Source organism: Anas platyrhynchos, chromosome 1 (genome assembly GCF_047663525.1).
Source record: "Anas platyrhynchos isolate ZD024472 breed Pekin duck chromosome 1, IASCAAS_PekinDuck_T2T, whole genome shotgun sequence".
NCBI lineage: Eukaryota > Metazoa > Chordata > Aves > Anseriformes > Anatidae > Anas > Anas platyrhynchos.
Window position 1 is genome coordinate 152,859,025 of NC_092587.1, and position 22,338 is coordinate 152,881,362.

Genomic DNA, 22,338 nt, shown 5'->3' on the forward strand with positions numbered 1-22,338 from the left:
TGCCCATGTGTCAGAATTATATATAGATACTAGTCATTGAATATAATTTCCTCAAGAAAAATGTATTATAGCCCAGAAGTTTCAGACACAGATGCTCATTAAGTGCACATGAAAACGATGTATTGACACATATCTGAAGGATGGAAATCAACCACAATCTGCCACCATTGCTACAAAGTTCTAAAAACTTGCATCAGTGTTAATTACTGCTTGCAAGTAAGGCTAAGAACACACTGTCACCCGAAGTTGATTAGCTATCATATCTAGACACTGCAACAGCTTGCTAGTTGTTTAGTCTTGATGTTTAATATGAATATGGTTGCTGGTATGTACAGCTTTACACACTTTATTTTTTTTTCATGTAGGGTTGTGCGTTGAAGTTTCAACCTTGACCCAGCAGGCCCTCAAAATGTAACTATTGCCAGTATATAGATTATTTGTTTATAATGAAGTTAAGGATGAAACAACTGAGCCTGGTTTACTGCCAGAGCATGCCATGACTTGCCATTTCCTGGAGACTGAGGAAAAACTAGGGCCAAAGCTAGGTACTTTCTCTAGAAATTAAAGCTGCAGCAATAAAAAGCTGTTGTCTTAAATACTGAGCTCAAAGAGGGAAATCTGAACCCAAGCTGAATTACTGAGGAGAGAACTGGTGAACAGGACATGACTTGCTCCTAAATCAGCATCACATACAGCAAAAACAACAGAAGGCGATGGTTTTGCCTAAGACCTACCTGATTCTAGTTGTGAAAAAACAATTTATCAACTTTCTAGTAGAATGAAAACACAGCCTTTAAATCACAAAACCAAGACAAAAGCTATCATTTGTGGTTACCTCTTTATCATTCTCTGCACATAACTGCTTTATGAGCTCTGCCAAATTTTTTTCTTATCTTAGTGATTCATTTAATACTACAGTGATTTTACAGTGGGTTGCAAACCAAAGGTACTTCATTCCCACATGATGCCTTATCCTAATAATGGATCTTAATGCATATGTTTCATTCCTAAGCACCAAATACCTCCCCAATATAAAAGTAATACGTTCTAACGGGATGAAACTTAGCTATGCTGCCTGCCCAGATAAGAAACTTACAGTGATTTGGGGGACATTCAGCAAGCATCAATATTAATATTAATTTCTTAATAGTTAATATTCTCAACAAGCTACAGAATGGAGTGAACATACAACATTCTAAACATTACCAAATTTAGAATATATCCTAAAAAATTCTGTTATTTAAAAAGAAATTCTCTAACTATACATATAGCACATCCAGTTTACATCCCCCCCCCCCCCATAAGTTCTATGATTGATTTAGAGATCTGGACATCTACAGCTTTTCCCAGCCCAAGCATACGAGTGGAGGAAAAAACCAATTGTCTTTTGTTTCAGAAAAGAAGCAAGAATCTACAAGAATCTAGGCACATACAAGTGTGGCAGTGCAGGTGAGAAACTTCTTCCTGAACACCAGGCCACACTGGTGTGTCACTGTCCCGTTCTGCTCACAAGAAGGATTTAAAAGGCAGAGAAATACCAGCATGCACATCCATTTAAAAGCATTGCTGCTGGGCCTGTCCAGAATAGTTATTTTTAGTATCTCAAATAATAAGCCATGATTAAAAAAGCACAAAGAATTTACAACCTGTATATTTAATGGACTAATTAGTCCACGTATTTATACAAGCATTTGATTTTCAAACTCACAGCTTTAACTCAACACTGAAGCTTAACATGCGTGCTGAATTCCTTCTGTCTTCAGTTGCCAGCACCACAGAATATCTGGCCTACATACCAAACTTCAAACGTAGGACTTCAGAACTAAATGCATCAACCTTTTTTTTTTTTTTTTTTTTTAAACACAGTACAGATTTCCAAAGCCAGCAGCATGAGAGTAGTATTTTCTTTGGAAACACCTTATGAAGAGTCCACTGTAATTTTATACAAATTGCTGGTGACTGCATAAGCACAGATTAATTCATGAAGAGTTGTAATAGGAAAAAAAAGTGTTTCCTCCTTAATAAAACCCAACTCAGTGTCACTTAAAGTTATCATCATCAGCAAAAAAAAAACATATGGTTTCGCCACTTGAACACCTGCAAAGTCAGTTTAATGCCATAAAAGACGACAAATTATTTCACCAAAGAAAATGAGTAAAATACTTACTGGCTTGTGCAACAATGTTTGTATGCCTCCTCAGCATAGCAGCAGCAGTTTCAGACAAGGTCACAATTACTTCAAGTGCCAATTGACGCTGCATGTTACTGAGACTGGCATCTGCACACAACTACAATCCAGAAGATTAGAGCAAATGGTTAGAACACAGGTTTCAAGGGGAGAAAAAAAAAAAGTGACTTAAGAATTCTTGGCTTTACCCTCAGACTTAGTTGCAGCGTAGGTTCTAAATGTGGTCGTAAATACTTGGGAACAGAATCTGCAATTTCTACAAGGGACTTGAGAACAGAGTCATCATTTTGGTAGCAGGAATCATTTACAGCCTACAAAGAGATAAAATGAAGACAGGATTAAATAAAAAGCAAACAGCATATAACTGAGATTACCAAGGAAGCATATACAGGGTCCAAAACCTGCAAGATTTCTGTTAGGAAGTTATGGTTCACAATGTTACATACCATCAATTTTTGTCATTATTAGTTTAAATCTAACATAACAGACACTCAGGCAACATTCAGGTCACAAATCAGGGGTGCTAACATGCAAAAAACCCACACTATTCTTTGACATGCACATGTTCAAAAAAGCATTTTAAATAAAGAACAAGTCCTCAGAGGAACTCTGCCCAGAAGGAGAAACAAAATCAGCCTTTTTTGTTTTTAACTGTTATGTGAGAACAGCTTTGAATAGCTTAGACTTCAGAACACCAGGAATCTCAAGTTTTAATAATTTCTCATTTTTTTCTGGACAGCTCTGAAGAGCCACTGAATTAAAGCAGACCTTTCAGCCTTCAGCTACAGGAAAGGAAAAAAAAGAAATCAAATTTTTTTTTGTAAGGATCTTTCCTATCCTCTAGCCACATCCTGAAAAGTAATTTAAAGCTTACTTTTAGGTGACCAAGTTGATGCTCCAGTACCAAAACATCACACAGTTATTTGATGGTGCTTAAAACTCTTCTAAAAGTAGGACACAAAAACCCAAACCTCTAAAGAAAAAGCAGTCTTTAAGCACACTTCTGGGTTTTGAAAGGAATTCTCATTAACAAAGTATTAGATGTCTAACTAGTGTAGCAACTTTTTTCTAAGTGAATAGCTAGGTGCATTTTTTAATACTTTAATCTAGAATCCGATACTTTTGATAAAGCCACTCAAGCAACCCACAACTTCATTTTCAACACAGAAGCAACATCTTTTAACAAAACTGTTCTGAAAAAACTCTTTGCATTTTCTTTGCTAGTAGATATTACTCGTCCTCTGGAAGTTTATTTATAAATATTCCATATTTACTGGAAGTTTCTTTAAAACTCTGAACTCTACACCCAATACAACTTTGACATTGTATTAAAACAAGTTTCTGAACTTGTGGTTTAAACTTAGAAACATATCAAGTTGAGACCTAAAATGCAGATGCACTTGTTAGTAGTATTGAACACGAACAACTACAGTCAGATGAAGTTCCAGGTGTGGGTTGTTTTATTTTGCCTCTCCTGATTTTTTTTTAAACTACCACTGAGTTAAGTCCCTTGGATACAGGTTTCAGCAATTAGTTCTGAGAGTTTTAAGTGCTAGAGAATTTGACTAGAAGGACTGAATTGCAAAGTCAGATTTTTAACTTTAGCTTATTCATGTATTTTTTTAAACCAGTGCAATACTTGAGCAAAATGAACTTCAACAGCAACAAAAAAAGCATCCAACTGTCTCCAAAGGTCACTCACCACTATTCTAACACATCCCATCTCCTATTTATAAACTTGGATTTTCATATCCATCTTGTGTTACCACAGCCAGAGAATCTAGTCCTTCTCACAATAAGTATTTTAGAAGACAGATTTTGTAACATAATTCTGTGCTCTACAGTTGCAAAATAGCTTGAAAATACAAGCCAAGTGCTGTAACACAGCGTTTAGCATGTGCTTTTACAGCCTAAAATAGTAGCTTTGAGAGTTATATCACAGAGTGGGCTATTAGTCTGTAGTCTAAAAACAGCATACTATTTAATTGCTGAACATCAGGACAAATGGCATGCCCACCCCAAATCCTGCCTAGCTCCCACTCATACAGTGCTCAGTAGCCAAGGTCCTCTCAGCCAGTTGCAACGTTTGAACAATACAACTGCCATTGCCAAAGTGAGACAAAGACTAACCACCAAATAGTGACCTCAGTATCAAAATACATTTCTTATACGGAGTAGTACACAGTTAACATTCAGATCATTTTAATAAATTCTTCTCAGCTTCCATTTAAGATCAAGCAGAATGCCAATACTTACAGAAGACAGTAAACTTGGCACAACTTTGCTTCAGCTGCCACAATACACGTATCAACAATGTTTATAGCTCACACTATCAACAAGAACCTGCTATGCTAACTGCAGCAAGAAATCTGTCTTTAACCTAAACAGCCAAATTAAAAAAAACACAGGAAATTCACTACAGCTTTTACCACAGGTACTTAGTTATTTCCATCTTTTTATTAATATAGAAAGGGAACAGGACTGTGAAATAGCATTCCTCCATAGCTCAAATAATTTCTGTCTCTGGTTTGGTTTACAATAGGGTTCTCCCCAAAAGTAAACAACCTTATATTAGAATACCAACTTTTGCTGAACTGTATCCCTCCTAAAAGGGACCTAACCCAGTCTCAGACGCAATATGAAGCATAAGAAGTCATTCTGTTTGCTAGTTCAATTTATCAAACAGCAAAGATTATTTTATTCACACTGTTCCTAGTTTGAGAAATCTTTGGCAGAATAATTCTATGCTTTCCTCTAAACTGAAGAGGTATGGCATATCGTGCGCAAATGATTTTCCTAATTGACTACTTTAAATATGGATTACCTGAGATTTCAAGTATTTCTCAATACTAGGGCTAATTAAGAAACTAGTTTTAGTTAAGTATCTTACAAAGAATTTTAACTCTTATCTAGGTAACACTAAGTTGATCAGCATCGAACTATTTTCCTTAAAATTCTGTCAGTTAGCTTGTGTTTACAAAATTCCTTATGTTTTCCATCTTGCTGGTGACTGATGTCAGATTAACATATAATCAATCTAGGTCTCCTCAGAAATTCATACGTAACAAAACTTTGCAGACCAGTAATTTGTTTGGATCCAGTCAACACAGACACACTAACGGCAAAGACTTACTTGTGTGGTTTCTTACCTGCAAGATTCCAGGTAGCAAATCTGCAAAATGTTTTAGGAGGGGAAGATTGTGCTCATTAGCAAGCACAAACGCAGCTGCAGCTCTAGCAGACAGAGTCTTGATCTAGAAGGCAAGATTGGAGAGAGACATATGAAGAACTGGTAATGAAATGTCTGTTTTCTTTTAACACTAGGCCCATTACGAGACTTTACATGGGATTATCATTTCCCTTTCAAATTTCCTAATAGACACAGGAATTAGTTTTTAACTTCGAGTTCGGCATCTTGCTTCAAATTAAGGTAAAGTGAGTGACAAGATTCTCAGCACCTATGTCCTCCATGATATCAAAAAGTTTATCATATTATTCTTCTGACACGGCAAATATTCCAGTTTATGATTTTTTTTAAAAAAGCCATTGTCCTCAATTTCCCTTCCAATTTCAAATATGTATGCAAGCGTCAAAGACCCATTTTTCAAAAAGCGTAATTTAAGTGTTTAAAACATGCTTCTGTAAAGGCATGATTTGTGGTACTTTTCAAAATGTTACTCAGTTGAGTTTCAAAGGTCAGAAAAAGTAATCCATGGAGGAGCAGTAAACTGAACCCACATACCTCAGCAGGGTTTCTTATCGTTGCCCAGTATTCTCCCGAACAACAGAAACACTCTCAAAGTACAATTCCCTGAACAAATCAGTAAATCTGAAACCTTCCAGAAAAGCGAGGCTTGCCACATGCCCACAGAGCTAAGTATGCATGACCAGTACAGAACGCATCTATTCTGTTAAACAGGAGGGCCAGAAACTGAGCTGAACAAAGTGTTTCTGGGCACCCACACTGCTGGCTAAAACCCCTGGCTCTACTTTACATCACCACAACCCCAGGTACAGGTTTCTCCAACCATAACTGCTAGGGAAGAGTCTTGGTCAAAGCAGTGTTGTATAAGCCAGTCAGCCAGCCTGAGGACCACAAAAAGGTTTGGCTCTTTTGTTTTGCTGTAGGCATAGTCAAACCACCTGCAGATACACATCATTCTCGGGTAACACAATTCTCAGGTTGGAATTTAATGTGTTAACCTTAATGTCTGAAGCTGCAACTGCAAAGTCTTGATACTTGGGATGGGAAAGAGCATTAACAAGCAAAAATATAAAGATCTTACTGATGGATGCTCTTGATCTTGCATACACTGAACCAGCATCCTCTTAATGACCTCCAGATAGTGCTGCTGCTGATTCCCAAAAATTCCAGGAAAATTCCTAAAAAGACCAGAACATTAGTGAAAATTCACAGTGCAACCTTAACCATTGTCTTAACCTTATTCGTTGTTTTAGCTATAAATTGTAACTGCACGTGTTAGAATTCACTAAAATCACCATACAATAGAATAGCTATAATATAACCATTTGTTAATTAAGTAGTGACAGTGTTGTTACAGTTTTACAGCTACTACTTGGATAACCTGTGAAAAAGTAGCAAAGTCTGAAAGCTTACCAGAAAATATGCAGAGCAGCCTCACGCAGTCCAACATTCTGTGAGCTGACAGAGTCGAATAAGAATTTCAGAACTTCTGGCCACTGGTTGTTTCCATCTTCATCTAGATTAAACGCAAGGTTTTTAAGATAAGCAAACAAAGAGTGGCTAGACCTCAGTTATGTGAGGCAACCATTCCTCACTACTCAAATTAATTTCAGAACTGATCTGAAGATGCATCCAAGTCATAGCATAAGATACAGCATCTCAGAAACAGTGATCTCTATTTACTGCTATATAACAGTACTGGAAAGAGTACATGGTGCAGACGTTCAGTGTAACGTTCATCAGAATTCAAATGCAACTGGATTTCTAGAACTTCACACAATCTCACCTGAACTCAAGCAATTTAAAAAGCAGAGCTAAAGAATATTATTTTTATCTGGTCAAGGATAATGTAAGCAAACATTACATTTTATTTTAAACCCTGAAATTAATTAGTACAATAATGCGCAGAAGTCTATATAACACTAGAGAACAAGAGATAAAACTGCTATCAATACATAAATATTTTGCCACAGTATCAGCTTATATAATGTACCTATTAAGTTCCTGGCCAACTCAGCGACAATGTCACAGATCTTCTTTCTCATACTGGACTGTGTTTCCAACTGAATGATCAACAGAAGTCCACTTTTGATAGAGGTCTGATCATCAGGTGAAAGAGCTGGATAAACTTCTTCAAAGGCAGAAGATAAAAGACGTCGTAGAAGGACAGCTGCCATTTGTCTAGCCTATTGAATGAGACAGCACATACATTAGTGTTTTGATACAAAATTTAAGAAAGAAAACTTCTATTTCCATGAGTAACTGTGACACTCTGTTCCTTTTCTAAAAGGAAGTGGTTTATAATGTCATTTAGATAGTACTAGCAACCATTTCACTGACCAAATCTACTAAAAGCATCAGAAATTTAGCACCTATTCTGTTTAGAGGGCTCCTATATACAAACAGCTTCAAATCTTTTTCTGTATTCCGTAATACCTGTTCCCAAACTGCAATGAAAAAGAACAATCATGTTCTTCTGATGAATGATGACTGACATCATGCTTTCAATGATCAGTTTGCATGGTATAGACTTGTTTGGTGAATGGAATACCTCTCAAGCAAGAGATGACAGTTACAATAGTAGGTAAAAATACTGTCAGAGACATTACCGTAAACTGATGTTTCTGAACTATCACAGCTATTCAAATATTCAAAGAAATAATCATGAAATCCTCTAAGGTATTAAGCTTTTTCTGGAGATAAACGTTGGACATATTTTATGACAAGTTAAAAAACTTAGCTGCATTATAGAAAGATGTTTAAATCACATCTTCCTGATATTTTAAATGTCCCACTGGGATAATTATAATCCAAAAGGGTTTTTTTGGATTAACAGATGACTTAATGGGAGAGTTTTGTCAGAAAATTAATCTGTAAGCCCTTTCTCAAACAAGGAAATTTTACCCTAAAGATTCAAGAACCTAGAGTGAGATTTTGTTCCAAGCACAGGATTACTTTGTCAAAAAGAGCCAGAACTTTCAGCCTTTCACACATCTATGATACACTGTTTTTCCTTAAAATTTAATTTGAGCTAGGAACCTCAAACACTACCCATTACAATGCTCCATGCTTCCTGCTTGTATACAGCAATTTCACAAGAGTATCGTTTACATATTTATTTACAATTATAAAAGAACTGGAAGCAAGAAGTATGGGTGACTAATTCCGAATGAATAGAACAAAACGTGCAGTAAAGGCAAAAGATACATGAAGCATCCTGAATGACTTAAATGTGTTGTTCACTAACCAGTGTTTCTAGAAGGACAAGCAGTAATTAAAAGGACAAGACGTAATTAAAAACACCCCCCCAAGCTTCTGAAGTTTAACCCATGTAACAAAGCGTTACGCATTAAATCCTCACAGAAATACCCTAGTTTCAAATTTCAAATACAAAATTCATATTTATCGAACTCTAATGCAACACATGCTATTTTTTTCCTAAAATATTCTTAATTGAATGTGTACTTGAGTGAAAAACAGTTTCCCTTGCGACAGCCTTTGGAAATCCAAAACATTCAGTGAGCAGCAGAACTAATGAAGTTACATTTCTAACAGATCTCTCAATGGAGCAAAGTCTCAACTTCTAACATATCGTATGAAAGTTGGTATTGCTGGAAAAAAATCACTGAAGATACTGTTCATGCTGTGCTTTGCAGTCAGCAGGCTCAACATGTATTTCATATAAAATGCCTCTATGCCAGCAGAAGGGAAGGACCAGAACTAGACCTTGCTCTACATCTTTCCTCATCTCCTCCTCCACATTAGCACCAGCAAGGACCAAAGCTACCACATATGTAGGATTAGTAGATCTTTCTTATTAGATTTAAGACAGAAGGTGAACAAAGAGGGTCATGGTGATTACTTGTGCTGTAGCTCCATCATAAGCTAAGGTCCTCTAATATATCACATAGAGGGACATGAGGTAGTAAGAGAAGAGATTTTCCCCTCTGCCACTGTGAATCCCACTAACAGCTTGCCCATCAATTTTAGTAGTACTACAATGTAACAGTGTCTTCCCTTTTCCCATCCCTAGAAGAATCAATATGGTGAAAGATTATAGCCTCCACTCATTAGTAGTACGAACCTACATAGAAGAAGCCTTGACTTAGAAGCATATGTGCTGGGACTAGGCAAGGCCACAAAAACTCTGATTCAACATCTTCCCATACTCAGAGCATTGTGCTTCTGTGCACATTCTGACATCTTATAATGACTGAACTTACATTACTTTCATTCTTTTACTGAAGCAATTCATATGTAGCCAGACAGGGAATAACGCTCATTTTCTTAAAACACAGTCTCAAAGGTAATAGTTTCTCCCTCTGAAGAATTTAATTTAAAATATTGGGAAGACAGACAAACACAGACTGATTGCAAGGTACAAGACAAGCAATCAGGTATACAGAAGAACACAAGATCTGTGCTATGTGAATTACCTCCTGGTTATTGTTCCTAGCTTAGAAAATATATTCCAAATTCCCTAGAGCAAATTCAAACTTTTCAAGGAGTGACAGAAGCAACTGACTTCTAAAAATAAATAGCAAGTTTTCCTTAGCAAACATCTGCCTATGTAAATTACTATTGTGAATTTAATTATGATGAACATGGTTGATCAATGGCAGCTCTGGGACAGTTTCTTTTGCTTTAAAGAAGCAAGGATATATATTTTTAATGCACACCAAAGGCCCTTTTATATTTAAGTATTACAAGATGTATACCCAAACAAGCACTTCAAAATACCGTAACTTAGCCACTATTGCTTTTGATAAGAAGAGGAACAGTGAACTCTACATCCCCGAAGAATTTGTCTTCCAATGAAGCTCAAATAGGAAAATTCTCTCCTAGAACTGGATCCTTCTGCATGTCTGGATTACTGAGATGCTGGTATTAACATAAAAATGTAGTCCTGATATTCAAGTTTCAGTGCACTACTTCTTATCAATAAATTCTGCGGTGATTTAAAAAAGATGTTCTAAGACTTTACAGATTGCAGAACCAAGGCACAAGAAGCAAACCCACTTGCTGAAACAGGGCAGAACTACAAAGAGATATTTGGGATACTGTGTTCTACACTGGCATTCAAAGTATTTGGGTGACCGTGCCCTATTTTGTGAGAAAGAGACTGACCCTCTTGTGTATCTGCTGACACTGATTTTTTCGCTTTTGTTTTACTGTTCCTTTTACATCCTCAAAGATGAAAATACTGATGGATGGGAGCAATCGATATTTAGGATGTGATCTGACGATGGACTTCCACAACTTCATTTTAGGGGTCAGCCCCAAGTAGAATCAAAGCACACAGTGTCTAATGTTCCCGCTCAACTCAAAGGGAGAACTGCGGTGCATCAGCAACCTACATGCTGCCTGCCTACCCCTCCAAACACCGAAGAGGAAGCTGCCCACAGCAGTTTTCAGATTAAGAAATGCAAGCTCTGTGTGACAATATGGAGAGGGAAAAGAGAAAGGTCAGAGAAATTCTAAAAGGGCTGTGAGTATAGCAAAAACCCAGCTTTACACAGAGTTTGTTCCTGTATTTCACAGCACTTGAAGATTCTCAACTCCAAGTTAGGACAAAATTAAAGACTGCCAGTCTAGAGTTAATCAGCAAGAAAACAAATACAGAAGAATATGCAGAGCTTCTGCTCCTCTCTCAGAGTTAGGTGATAAATCAAAACTGCAAAAGGAGCAGCCTTTAACACTTGAGACACATCCTGAGAATAAAAAACACCAAATAAGCTGTGAATATATAGCACCTTCCTGTTCATCTCTAGAATCCTAACTTTGTAACAGTGAGACTACAGGTTCAGGGCATCAAGGATCTGGGTTCAAGCTGTGCCTTAGCCTGAGGTGGACCACCTCGCTCGTCAGCTGGCAGAGAAGCACTCTGCTATGCTGGGTGCTTCACTCCACTTCTGTAAACAGTGTTACCCTGCTACCAGGAAAGCATGATATGAGAACAGAAGGAAAAAGGTGATTATTTCCACAGTGTAGGCATTCAGTTAGAAGGAGATAAACCTGTTATACAGCTAGTTTGTAAGAGTTATTTCTGAGCTGGTTTAACGTTTCTTTCCATGTCAGATACAAGCTGTCCTCAAGATGTGAATCCCTGTTGCACCACCTAAATGCCAAAATGACTAGGTTGCCACCAGGATTGCACTCAACTGCTGCCCTGCAACAGCACAGCTCAGTTCCAGCACACTGGATGGAGCATTTACTCCAACCCACTTTTCATGGGATGGGGAAAGGCAATAAGACAGAAGCTGTAGGATGCACATGGATCTGAACCCATGTTTCCTGTAGCCTGAGCAAGGTTTTGAGACTTCTTCCAGCAGCCTGCGTTCAGTGGTGCCAGCATGCTGTGTGTGCTCAGCAGGTGTATAGGCCCAAGGCCCTGACTACTGTTGACACACTGTTCTCCCCAACATTGGGATCCACATAAAACATGTGCAGACCCAAGTGCCTAGCCGTTCATACCAGCACCATACTTACTAAACACACACAGAATCCTTCCCTGTATGTCCATTTGCAGTGTTTAGATCAAACACTTGATGACTCCACTTAGGCTATGTTTGGGTTTATGGGGAAGAGAAGGTGTTTGCAGATTTTATTAATCAGGATTTCTTGAGTCCAGCACCTCATGTATTATTCAGTTACAAGCTAACACTAAACCTTCTTTGGTTTGTACATTGGTGGAGTTAAATTGTCAAAGTTATTCTACAAATGCTAGCTTTTATCAAGGATGGCAGAGGTTATGCTTTAGAGGCAAAAGAAGTTACTTTGCACCTGAGCAAGTTAGAAGAAGCCAAGTCATTGGTAAGATTCTAAGTTTTAGACATGGGCTATTTGCTTATCTGACATAAGGGAGTGATATCAGTAACTATATGGAGCATGTATATATTCACACAGGCATGACTTTGCAGTTGTCAACTCAGGCTGTTATCAAATTCATTCAGTACAAAACAGAAGCTTGTGCATACAGACATGACTTCAGGGCATAACACCACCTTCTGAAGAAAAAGGAACAGCAGTAGATTTTATTTTCCATGGCAAATTTAAATACAGGAGAGACCTCTGAACTACTTTGTCATTAGAAACATCTCAAAGCAGCAGGATGGAAAACTACTCAGCTCTTATGCAACCAGTTGCAAGTATAATATTGAAGGATTGTCAGAAGAATATGGCTTCGTAGGTAAATAAGCATCAGTATTAGTAAGCTGATACCTTCTCAGCATCAAAAAGCACAAACACTGTCTACCTTTAAACCGATTACTATCCACCAGAAGAGATCACTATCCAGAAACGAACAGCGCTGTTACAGTCTCCTTACAATATTGTTTGGAAATTCTACACAGCATATCCCTCCGGTGCTCAGTAAAACTCTAGATTTGAAAAAAAAGTAAATGCCTTCGACTTCTAAGTAGCTCTGAAGTTTGGAGTACTCCGAAAGCTTAGTGTTTCACTCTGCATATCTAAGTGAATAATAGTTTAGTAGCAAGACCTACCTAATCACTGAAGTGTGAGCCTTCACAAAATCAAATAACCAAAAGTCAGTTACTATTTTTGACCTGCTAGTCCTTCAAACTATAACACTGATAGGTAATTTAATGAGCATATCTTCTCCAGATAAGGCAAAATGCAAAAGTACTCTGAATAAAATATAAAACAACTGCTACCTGATCTCTCCTTTCTAATTTAAGAAGCTCCAGAAGTTTCAGATGCTATGTAAGCAATGTTTAACACGTTTAGAGATAGGACCTCAAAACAGAAGGCATTTCTCAACTATAACACAAAGAACATCACAGTAACACCCATGCATTAGTTACACATTTTTTTAAGGAAAGAACCCATTCATTAAACAAAATACAAAACCAGAAAACAATAGAGATCTAAGCAGACACTTATGAAAGACTACTTCTGAAACTAAATACCCTACATCACGAAGTCTGAGCTAGTGAACTTGGTCCCTTCACAAATGTGCAGTAAATTAAGATGGTTCAGTTAACGACCAACTTGTTAATTTATCCCAAAATGACCATCGCTGATGTCTTCCCTCATCCTTCTCCACATTTCCTTGAAAAACTGCAGAATCCAAAGACTGTTGAGATTTACCTCCTCAGCAGCAGCAGTATTCCTGATTGCTTGTAGGAGAAACGTGATCTTGGATTGACCTGGTATATTCTCATATGTCTCCTGCATGGAAAGAGATGCAATTTATTGTAAACAGTTACTAGAAAACATGTTTTAAGCTTTAATATGAATTGACTTTTCTTTTTAAACAACCCAACTTCAGTACCCACCCAGTTAATAGGAAAATAACTTTGCAAAAAAAAAAAAAAAAATCTATCAAAGTGAAATTTTCTGGCCTGCTTTAAAGCCACAAGTCAAGTCTTAACTACCTGAGAAGACCTGCCATGTTGGAATAATGCATTGCTGGCCACTTACGAGACGAGTTAAGAAACACAACATAAAGGGAACACATATCCTCCTGGGAATCCATCCTAGCTTTCATCACATCAAAGGATTAAGAACTTCAGAAGCGTGAAACTGAACTAGGAACAATGGGTTAATAACCACTGACCGATCTATAGCCCATAGATCTGTTCTATTCTTTTCCTGGATCTTTTTTTTTTTGGCTTTTACAATGTCGTGTGGTAGCCAAGTCACAGCTTGGCTACGCATACTGAATAGGTACTCTTCATTTGAAAACTCCTACCTGTATTTCAGTGATGTACTATATCCAAGGCATAATTTCTTAAATATCCTTCTCAAAGTACAACAGAGAGAGCCTACTTAGTCTCCCCTTAAGGGAAATGCCCCTAGTAAACGGTGAAGTTTAATGAGAAGTTCAGTTACCTTGTCTGGCACTCTTCTGGCACACTGTCTGTATGCACTGTGGTTTTGTTAGTGTTAAGTGCCAAAGTGAGAGCGCAGAATAAGTTTTAATACCAGAAGCACAGCATATGTGAGCATTATAGAACTGTAAATTCTTATTTCTGATACACTAAATATACGTAAGGTAAGAGCAAAGGAACCACAAGCTGAAAAGCAACTACCTAAACATTCAGAAATAGTTCTGTACTTACTAACTCTGAGAGCTGGTTTTTATGGACACTAGTTTTAAGATAAATTACCCCACACTTTCCAAATATCCACTACCCTAGTCTGGACTCAGTGAGCAAGCCTACACACAATCCGGGCTCATTTCATTCATTTCCCTGCCTGCCTACTTACCCCATACTCACCATTGTACCAGATCTTACTAATACTCCAGTGAATTTGCGTGTCCTTGATATTACACCTGCTATTTTCAATTACGCTGTTTCTTTATCACCTGTTTAAAATCAGACATCTCTCTCCACTTTCTCTACCTGCTACCTAGCAGGCCTCAGTCCCGGAGTCAACTCGCACTTCATATTCTCTCTAGATGCAATCAATGAGGGCAAATCCCCTAAGAATTGCATTTAATCTAATCATCTCATGGGGACTGCAAAATTAAATGAGGTTGAGGGTCAAAACAGAAAGTCGTCTCGGATTAACCATTTCCATGAACATGTTTTACATTGCACTGTTATTTACAAACAACCAAAGAGAAATGCAGGAACAAGAAGGTTCCCTAAACGCAGGCCCAGTGTGGAGCTCAGGCTGTGGTTTCACAGATACCTGAAGCACTGTAAAAGCTGGTCTCCCTCAAGCCAATTCGGATCATCCCAAAGTTCTTTCTGGAGTTACTTTACCTCACTGGAAATGGCAACAACCCAAACGGCTGTTCACTGGGATAATTCTGTCAGTCCAGCAAAGTGGATTCAGAGGATGCTCAGTGCAAGGTAGGTGAGAGGAGCACAAGGCCAAAACCAGAACTGTCCCCCTGTGCTGTTGCAGAACCTCTCCCCTGGCTCTGCCCAACTTACCACTAGCCTTAGCTAGACCCTAACTTGTATTCTAGACACTGCAACATCTTCATTGTATTCTTTTTATTCCTGATGGAATAAACTGGACAAGGTAGCTGTTGTGCAGTTTTGGGCTGAGATACGAGTTTCTTACACAGTATCACTAATTTTCAAAATATGTGCAAACTAGTATCTTTTATCTACATTTAGTACTCTTGTTCTTCCAGAGATGAAGAATGTATTTAAAAGAGCATGAGGTCACTAAGACAACGTAAAGAAAATTAAAAATCTCTACCAGAAAATAGAGATAAAAAATAGATTTTTTTTTTTTTGTCAATGAACAAAATTACAGTAATTTTTTAATGAGAGACAACGAAGGAACCATGTTTCAGCAAGCTGGTCAGAATCAGTTGAGAGTACCTGTGCACACACAGATATGCATTTTTCACTCTCAGCCTTTTTTTTTTCCAAACAAACAAACAGCTTTTGCTATGCCCCAACCCAACAAACAGGGAATGACTCCACATCTCATCTTCCACGTAACACACCCCTTGCCCTAAATTCAATGAAAGCCCGTTTCATTCAGTTGCCTACCCACCCTTTTCTCATTCTTGTCATTTTTCATTGGACACAAAAACCTGCTATTCCATTTACCTTCAGCTATTTGAATCCCTACAGCTTTTAATATTGCTTTCTAGTTAGCAGATTTTTAAAATGCGACTGCATTATCTCTGTTTAAGATCAGAGTCCTATACGATTTTAGTAAGCAAATATTCTAAAGCCTACGCAATACTTTCCTATTGTCCAAAGAGCCCTCATGTGCCCTGCGTGACCTCATCTGGCCTGAGAGTTGGTGCTGCTTTGGGCAGACTGCACTGCAGACCTCCTGAGGACCCTTCTGATCTAAATGATCCTAAGCCATGGAAATACTTTCAATGCACCTTGGAAATATGTGGAACCCGGTGTCAGATACAGCACAGTGAAATAAGAACAAATGGTGCTGCTTGCTTGTATTTGTATACAAAGTGATGAACCTGACAAGGCTGGGTAATCTGTTGTGACAGTTCAGGTCTCTTATTCTGATGGAGTATAGTGCATATGTATCTATGGAGATTTAACAAATTCCAAATTGGTTCCAAGCAAGCTTCTGGTAAGCCAGGGGTAAAAACCTAACTTCCAGCCTTCGTTTTCCAAGAACGCTTCATCTCACAGGCTTCACGACATATACGAACCAAAGCCAGTTTCTTGGAAAGCGAGCGCGTCATATGCTAGCAGTTGTCATGATAAAGTTCAGAAAGTTGTGAGGAATGTTACGTTACATGCCAGCGCTTGGAAAAAAAAAAAAAAAAGAAGAAATTCGGGTCCCAAGGCACAGCCTCCATTCTGTGTTCAGGGGGTACTACTGCTCCTGGGGAAAAGCGGGGGCAGCGATCGATGGTGTGGCTCTCAGGAAGCCCGTGAGAGGCATCCTCTGCCCTGAATCACACTTTGGGCAGCCGGAGCCAGCAGACCGCGTTATCCTTTGTGAGGCGAGGCGCTGAACCCTGCTGAGCGCCCAAGCGATGAGCGCGATAAAAGCCCGGTGCGGCGGGCGGGGGGGACTCGCCCTGAAACCCGGGCACCCGAGCCTTTAATCCGGCGGGGGCGGGACCCCCCCGGGGCCCCACCAGGGGAACGGGGAGAGGAGGGAGGGGGGGGGGAATTAAGGCGGCTTAGCCCCTCACAAAGCGCCGGGGCTCAAGCGACGCGCCGGCAAACTTTCTGCTGATACAGGCGGCCGGGTGGGGGAAAAATAAAAAAAAAATAAAAAAGATAAAAAAAAGAGAAAGAAATGAAGACAGAACAGCCTGGTTTTGGTCATAAAAAGCATTATTTTGGGTTAAAACCTCCCCGCTGAGGGAGAAAAGGGGAATGGGGAAAAGGGGGGGCGCTCTGAGGCGGGCGGGCACGCGCCCAACGGCCGCAGCCCCCAGCCCAACGGCGCCCAACGGCCACAACCGCCCCCCCCCAACCGTCCCCTCCTCACACGTGGGGCTCGGCCGCCTCCCAACCGCCTCCCTCCTGCCCTGCCCTGCCCTTTCCTGCCCTGCCCGCCCCGCCAGGGCGCCCAGCCGGCGGTACCTCGGCCTGCTTGCGGACCGCATTGTCGGGGCTGAGCAGGTTGCCCAGCAGGAGGTAGAAGTGCTGCTGCTCCTGCTCCGCCGCCGCCATTGCTGCGAAAGGGAGCGCGGGGGGGGGGCCCGCAGCCAGCACGGCCGCAGCCACAGCAGACGGGGCCGCCCCCGCGCCTTCTCATTGGCTACGGCGCGCCGGGGCTCGCCGCCCATTGGCTCGCCGCCTTTGTGACGTCGCGGCCGCTGGTGAGTAGATAGAAGGAGACGTTCCGCCGCTTCGCCTCCTCTATTAATACCGCCTCCTCCTCTCTCATTGGTCGGGGGAGGCGGCGCGGCGTTCTGATTGGCCGGCCGCTACGGTGGGCCGCTCGCGATTGGTCAGCGGAGCGGTCGGGCGGTGCGGGCAGGGAGGGGCCGCGGCGCAGCCGGTGGGGGGTTAAAGGGGTAGCAAAGCGCGGGAGATCGCCGGGCGGTGCCGCGCCCGCTCGGTGACGTCAGGCGGCCCCGCCCGCCCCCCGGGCTGAGCGCGCGCGGGCCGCGGCTGCTGAGGCGGCTCAACCGCCGGGGACCCGGGTTCGAGTCCCGGCTCCGGCCCCGGCCCCGGCGTTGGGGTGGGCCCGGGTGTGGGGTGCACAAACACCTCACCCAGCAGTCAGTAGGGTCACGAATCCCAAGTACGCGATGAATAAAACATAATGAGTAAACCCTGTCTTCATAGCGAATGTGTATTTCACAACACGCGTCACCACAGGGGTTGGGTATCGCCCGGCTTGCGCCTAAAGGGCTTTCTGGGACTAATGGGGTGTGTGGGGTTTCACCGGGCACTGAGGCAGCCGCGGGCTGGATCTGCTGCCAGCCGGGTAGGCATTGCCGCTGGGCGATGCCCAAGGGATGGCAGCGCTCTAGAAGCAAAAGGGAGCAGCCAGCGGTCTGGTGGGGAAAAGACGGCGACGTCTGCTTGGCCGAATTAAGGAGGAATTGTGGGCTGAGCTAGGGAATGATTTCACGCTGACTGAAAGCTCAGAAAGACCCAAAGAGAAGATGAATTATGAAACCAAGCATGCTTTCTAGTATGAAGTGCTCTTCTGTAAACCTCCTCAGGCCCTTGCTATGTGGATTCGGTGTTCACAGCTTGTCAGATTCTGAAGGGCCTCTTGGATTTGATCTTGAAATAAGTATGGCTTTCCTACCTTCTTATCACCTGTGTTTTTCATAAACTTTACTCACACTTCTGTCAGCTTTTTGTACATAAGCAAACAAGTGTATTTGCTTTCATCTGAACTTGTCTTAATCATGATTTCACCATAAATCTGTGGTAGGATCACTAGCTGAAGAATGCAGTGTCTGATAGGAATTGGGGAATGAATGCAAAATGTACAATACGGTTGACTGTTTTCATACCCACTCTGTTATTTTATTTTATTTTATTTTTTTTTCCCATCTGTGGTTGCAGGGAGTGGGCTGTTACACGAAAACTATCCAGTCGTCTTTGAGTAACAACACACAGAATCACAGAATTTCTAGGTTGGAAGAGGAAATCCTAGCGAGAGGATCTCTCTATATCTGTGCATGTGCTTCCATGCCAGTATGTATAATGATCAATAAAGTCAGGTAGTATAATGCCTTATGAATGCACTCAACAGCATTTCTCTTGCATATTCAAAATGTAGGAGAGGGAATCGCTGCTAGGTTGAGAAGAATTTGCTGGTAAACGCCACAGATCAATGCTGTTCAACCTAAAATACTGCAGGGTTTGGTGAAAGCAGATGAAAAACTTGACTTGGGTAAAAAGTAGCTAAGGTATTGTAAAGAGTCTGAAGGAATTTGAAATGTCGCTAATGCAGCATGCGAATCTGCCAAGTCAGGTGCTCCTTCTCACATGGGACGAGTTCAAAGCTGAAGTACAGGAAGCAGTCAGAAACTATGCTAAAGAAGCAGCTATCAGCACCAAAGATGGTTTGAAGAAGTACTTGAGAAGAGCTCAAACAGATACAGCCGCAAAATACTGAGCAGCAGTGCTGGTGCTGCTGGACGTTGTCCAGCTTCTGCAGTCTGTCTCAATTAAACTGAGAGAAAACGTAGTATCACTACCAAAATCTATTCCTTATTTTGAAAGAACAGAAGGTGTTCATTAAATAACAGAAATTGAACAGAGTACATTGACCTCTTCTAACAGATTAGTCCCAGGAAATGTGTTGAATTGTAGTTATTCCAAAGAAAATTTATTGGTGTTTTAAAACTCTGCAGACAGATCAGGAAATTGGAAATTTCCAAGAAATTGGAAATTCAGATCTTCAAAAAGTGATAACTTCATGGGAGCACCCATTCAACTTCACAACTCTTTATGAATGGATTATAAAGAAAGGGAGAGCTGGGAGAGAATGATTTTATTATACCTGAAGAATGCCGTAAGGTTTGTGCCAAAGTAATATATGTGGGATAACAGACAGTATGAGGAGAGGTGCCTCAGACTGTTGTAAAGCACTTTCTGATTCTGATTTATATGTGAAGGGTTTGACATGTATATAGTACAACTTTCAGAGGCAAAGAATGAGATGAAGGGAGAGTAGGTGTGTGCCTGAAAAGAAGATAAAGCAAAATAAATCCAAACTCTGTGTCCAGAGTCCTTAAGATGTTCTTCTGTATCAAGAGATCTACCATTCATGTAAAGTGCCCGAATCCTCCACGTAGCAAGAAATGCAGTCATGATATCCTGCGGGGCCAGGGAATAATTAGAAAAGTTCATGAAGGCAGATTTCCAGCAACAGTCAAACAGAGTAAGCTGATGTCAGTAGCAAGCTATGCTCTAGTGGGGGCTGGATGAAGTTATCTTGGCACAGAGCGAGCTGTCTGCTAAGAGGACACAACATCTGATTATTGTGCTGGCTAAAATTTGGGGTAAGATAAAGAACTACAACGAGACTACAGGTTTCAGAAATCCTTCATTCATCTTTTTCTTGCACTCAGAGCTCAGGAAGGGCACAGCAGTCTGGTTCCCTTTACCCAAAGCACAAGGATGGGGGGAATTCCTGCTCACAATAATAGACTTGGCTTTGCATACAGGGAATGCTGGTCTTGCTGTCATGGGTGCTAAACCAGCATTGGCATCATTTCTGTGAGAAAAATTCTGTCATCAGTTTTATGGTACACTTTTTTTTTTTTTTAGGAGTTTCAGAGGTAGCATAAAGCATGTGACTTTCCCTTGTCACCAACTGACTTGCTAGGAAGGCTGAGTGGGCACTTAAAGCTATCTTGCAGATGTGTGTGACTACAAAGGGTGTTAACAGAGACACTACAGAAGCCCTGCCCCCTGGTCTTCTGGTGGTTTTCCATATTGAAAAGGAAAAGCTGGGCTTGCTGGAGGTGATACAACTGTGCCTAGACAAGAGCTGAGAGGAGTACCAGGGTGGTGAGGATGCTGGGAGTCTGGAGAAGTGTCATCAACCACTAATGAGATCCAACATTATTGGGTGGGAACCTTCAAGAGTCATCGGGATGGTTAATGAGCTTAATGACAAGATAGAGAGACTTCACAAGCAGGTTACGCTGCAGACCCTACACATTAAAGATTTTAAAAGCTATAGTATTTATCATGAAGCTTTGAACATTACGTAGAACTGGGAAGAGGCATCTCTAGACTTTACCTAGAAGATAAAATTTTTGTGTGGTTTTCAGAAAATTTTATACCGAGTCTGTGCATGGCTTATCATAAGACAAGATGGATGTTTTACTGAACAGCTTGAACAGTGCCAAGTGCTATAGCCGGCTGAACGTCACTAAGATGAACGTCACTTGCAAATCCCACTGGAGAGATAGAAGTTTGTATTCATTATGCAAATAGGCCTTTGAGTTCAAGACAAGACCATCTGATTTCATTAATTTAGGAGGCACCTTTCCAACATTTATGAACCAAGTGTTTATACGACTGCATGATTCAATGCATTGACAATATAGAGGTGTGGAAAAATGCAGAAAACATGGCGTTTGAACTGAAAAAAAAAAAAAGGAATATTAAAATATAAATCAGTTTTAGTAGACAATAGCAAGGGGTGGTAAGGAGAGACATCATTATCTAAGAGACTAAGATGAAGACATGGGATTAGCTTGTACCAAAAATAAATTTTATAAAAAAGGTCATTCATAGAATTCCTATCTTAGAATTCAGTTTAATACCATATAATTCAATTAGTATCATGAAGATTTGTAGATGACTTCAGTGGTATTGTTGCTTTTATTAAGGCAGTTTGTCAAAAGCATGGGTCTGACAAGTTGGTCTGAATAGAGCCTTGTCACAAGAGGCTTTGAGCAGAGTAAAGAAACTTTCTGACCCTCTCTGTGTTAGCCCAGGCTACAGTAAAATACTGGAACCATGTGCCAGTGCTTGACATGGAGAGCTGTGGATGATGATTTTCTTGGCATGGAAAGGGAACATTGCTCTAAGACGCAAGAAATGATGATGAAGAGAATTACTCCAAAATGAGTACATTACCATTGTGTGGGCCATTAGGTGAAACACTATTTCCTCAATCACAAATTCAGGCTCTGCAGGGAATAAATAGCAGTGAGATTTTTGTCAATGTCTCATAATATCCACAGTAAATGTCCTTTATCCCTACAGGGCAAAGCCTGGCAATCTTAAAATTAATTCAATATGGAAGAATGCAGTTTTGAATGAGTGAATGTTGGCAGGTCTTATTACATATTTATTTATTTGGCAATTCTCTGTGCTTAAAGCATCTTGCCAGGCTGAATGGGAATAGGCAGATTCACAGCCATTTTCATATATTTCTATCAGTCACTCACTATCCTTTTCACTTTATAGCACATTTTATAAATGCAGAGAACAAAAATTGAGATTTTTTTCTGAGGCAATGAACAAGATATTGTGGAATACCTGATGAACTCCTGACAAAGTTGTGCTTTTTCTACTGAAAAGGGTGAAAG

The 22,338-nt window shown here is 40.4% G+C and overlaps 1 protein-coding gene across 1 annotated transcript in view; it reads right to left on the reverse strand.

The window, feature by feature from the left end:
• Positions 1-17,625, reverse strand: part of IPO5 (importin 5) — a 38,764-nt gene extending 21,139 nt beyond the window's left edge. The window contains exons 1-8 of the mRNA XM_027443356.3: positions 17,402-17,625; positions 13,503-13,583; positions 7,387-7,579; positions 6,807-6,909; positions 6,475-6,571; positions 5,338-5,442; positions 2,377-2,499; positions 2,168-2,288 (exon numbers count right to left, since the gene is read on the reverse strand). Coding sequence (XP_027299157.3) covers positions 2,168-2,288; positions 2,377-2,499; positions 5,338-5,442; positions 6,475-6,571; positions 6,807-6,909; positions 7,387-7,579; positions 13,503-13,583; positions 17,402-17,491 — 913 coding nt within the window. The 5' untranslated portion in view covers positions 17,492-17,625. The remainder of the gene's footprint in view (positions 1-2,167; positions 2,289-2,376; positions 2,500-5,337; positions 5,443-6,474; positions 6,572-6,806; positions 6,910-7,386; positions 7,580-13,502; positions 13,584-17,401) is intronic.
• Between the last annotated feature and the right edge of the window lie 4,713 nt (positions 17,626-22,338).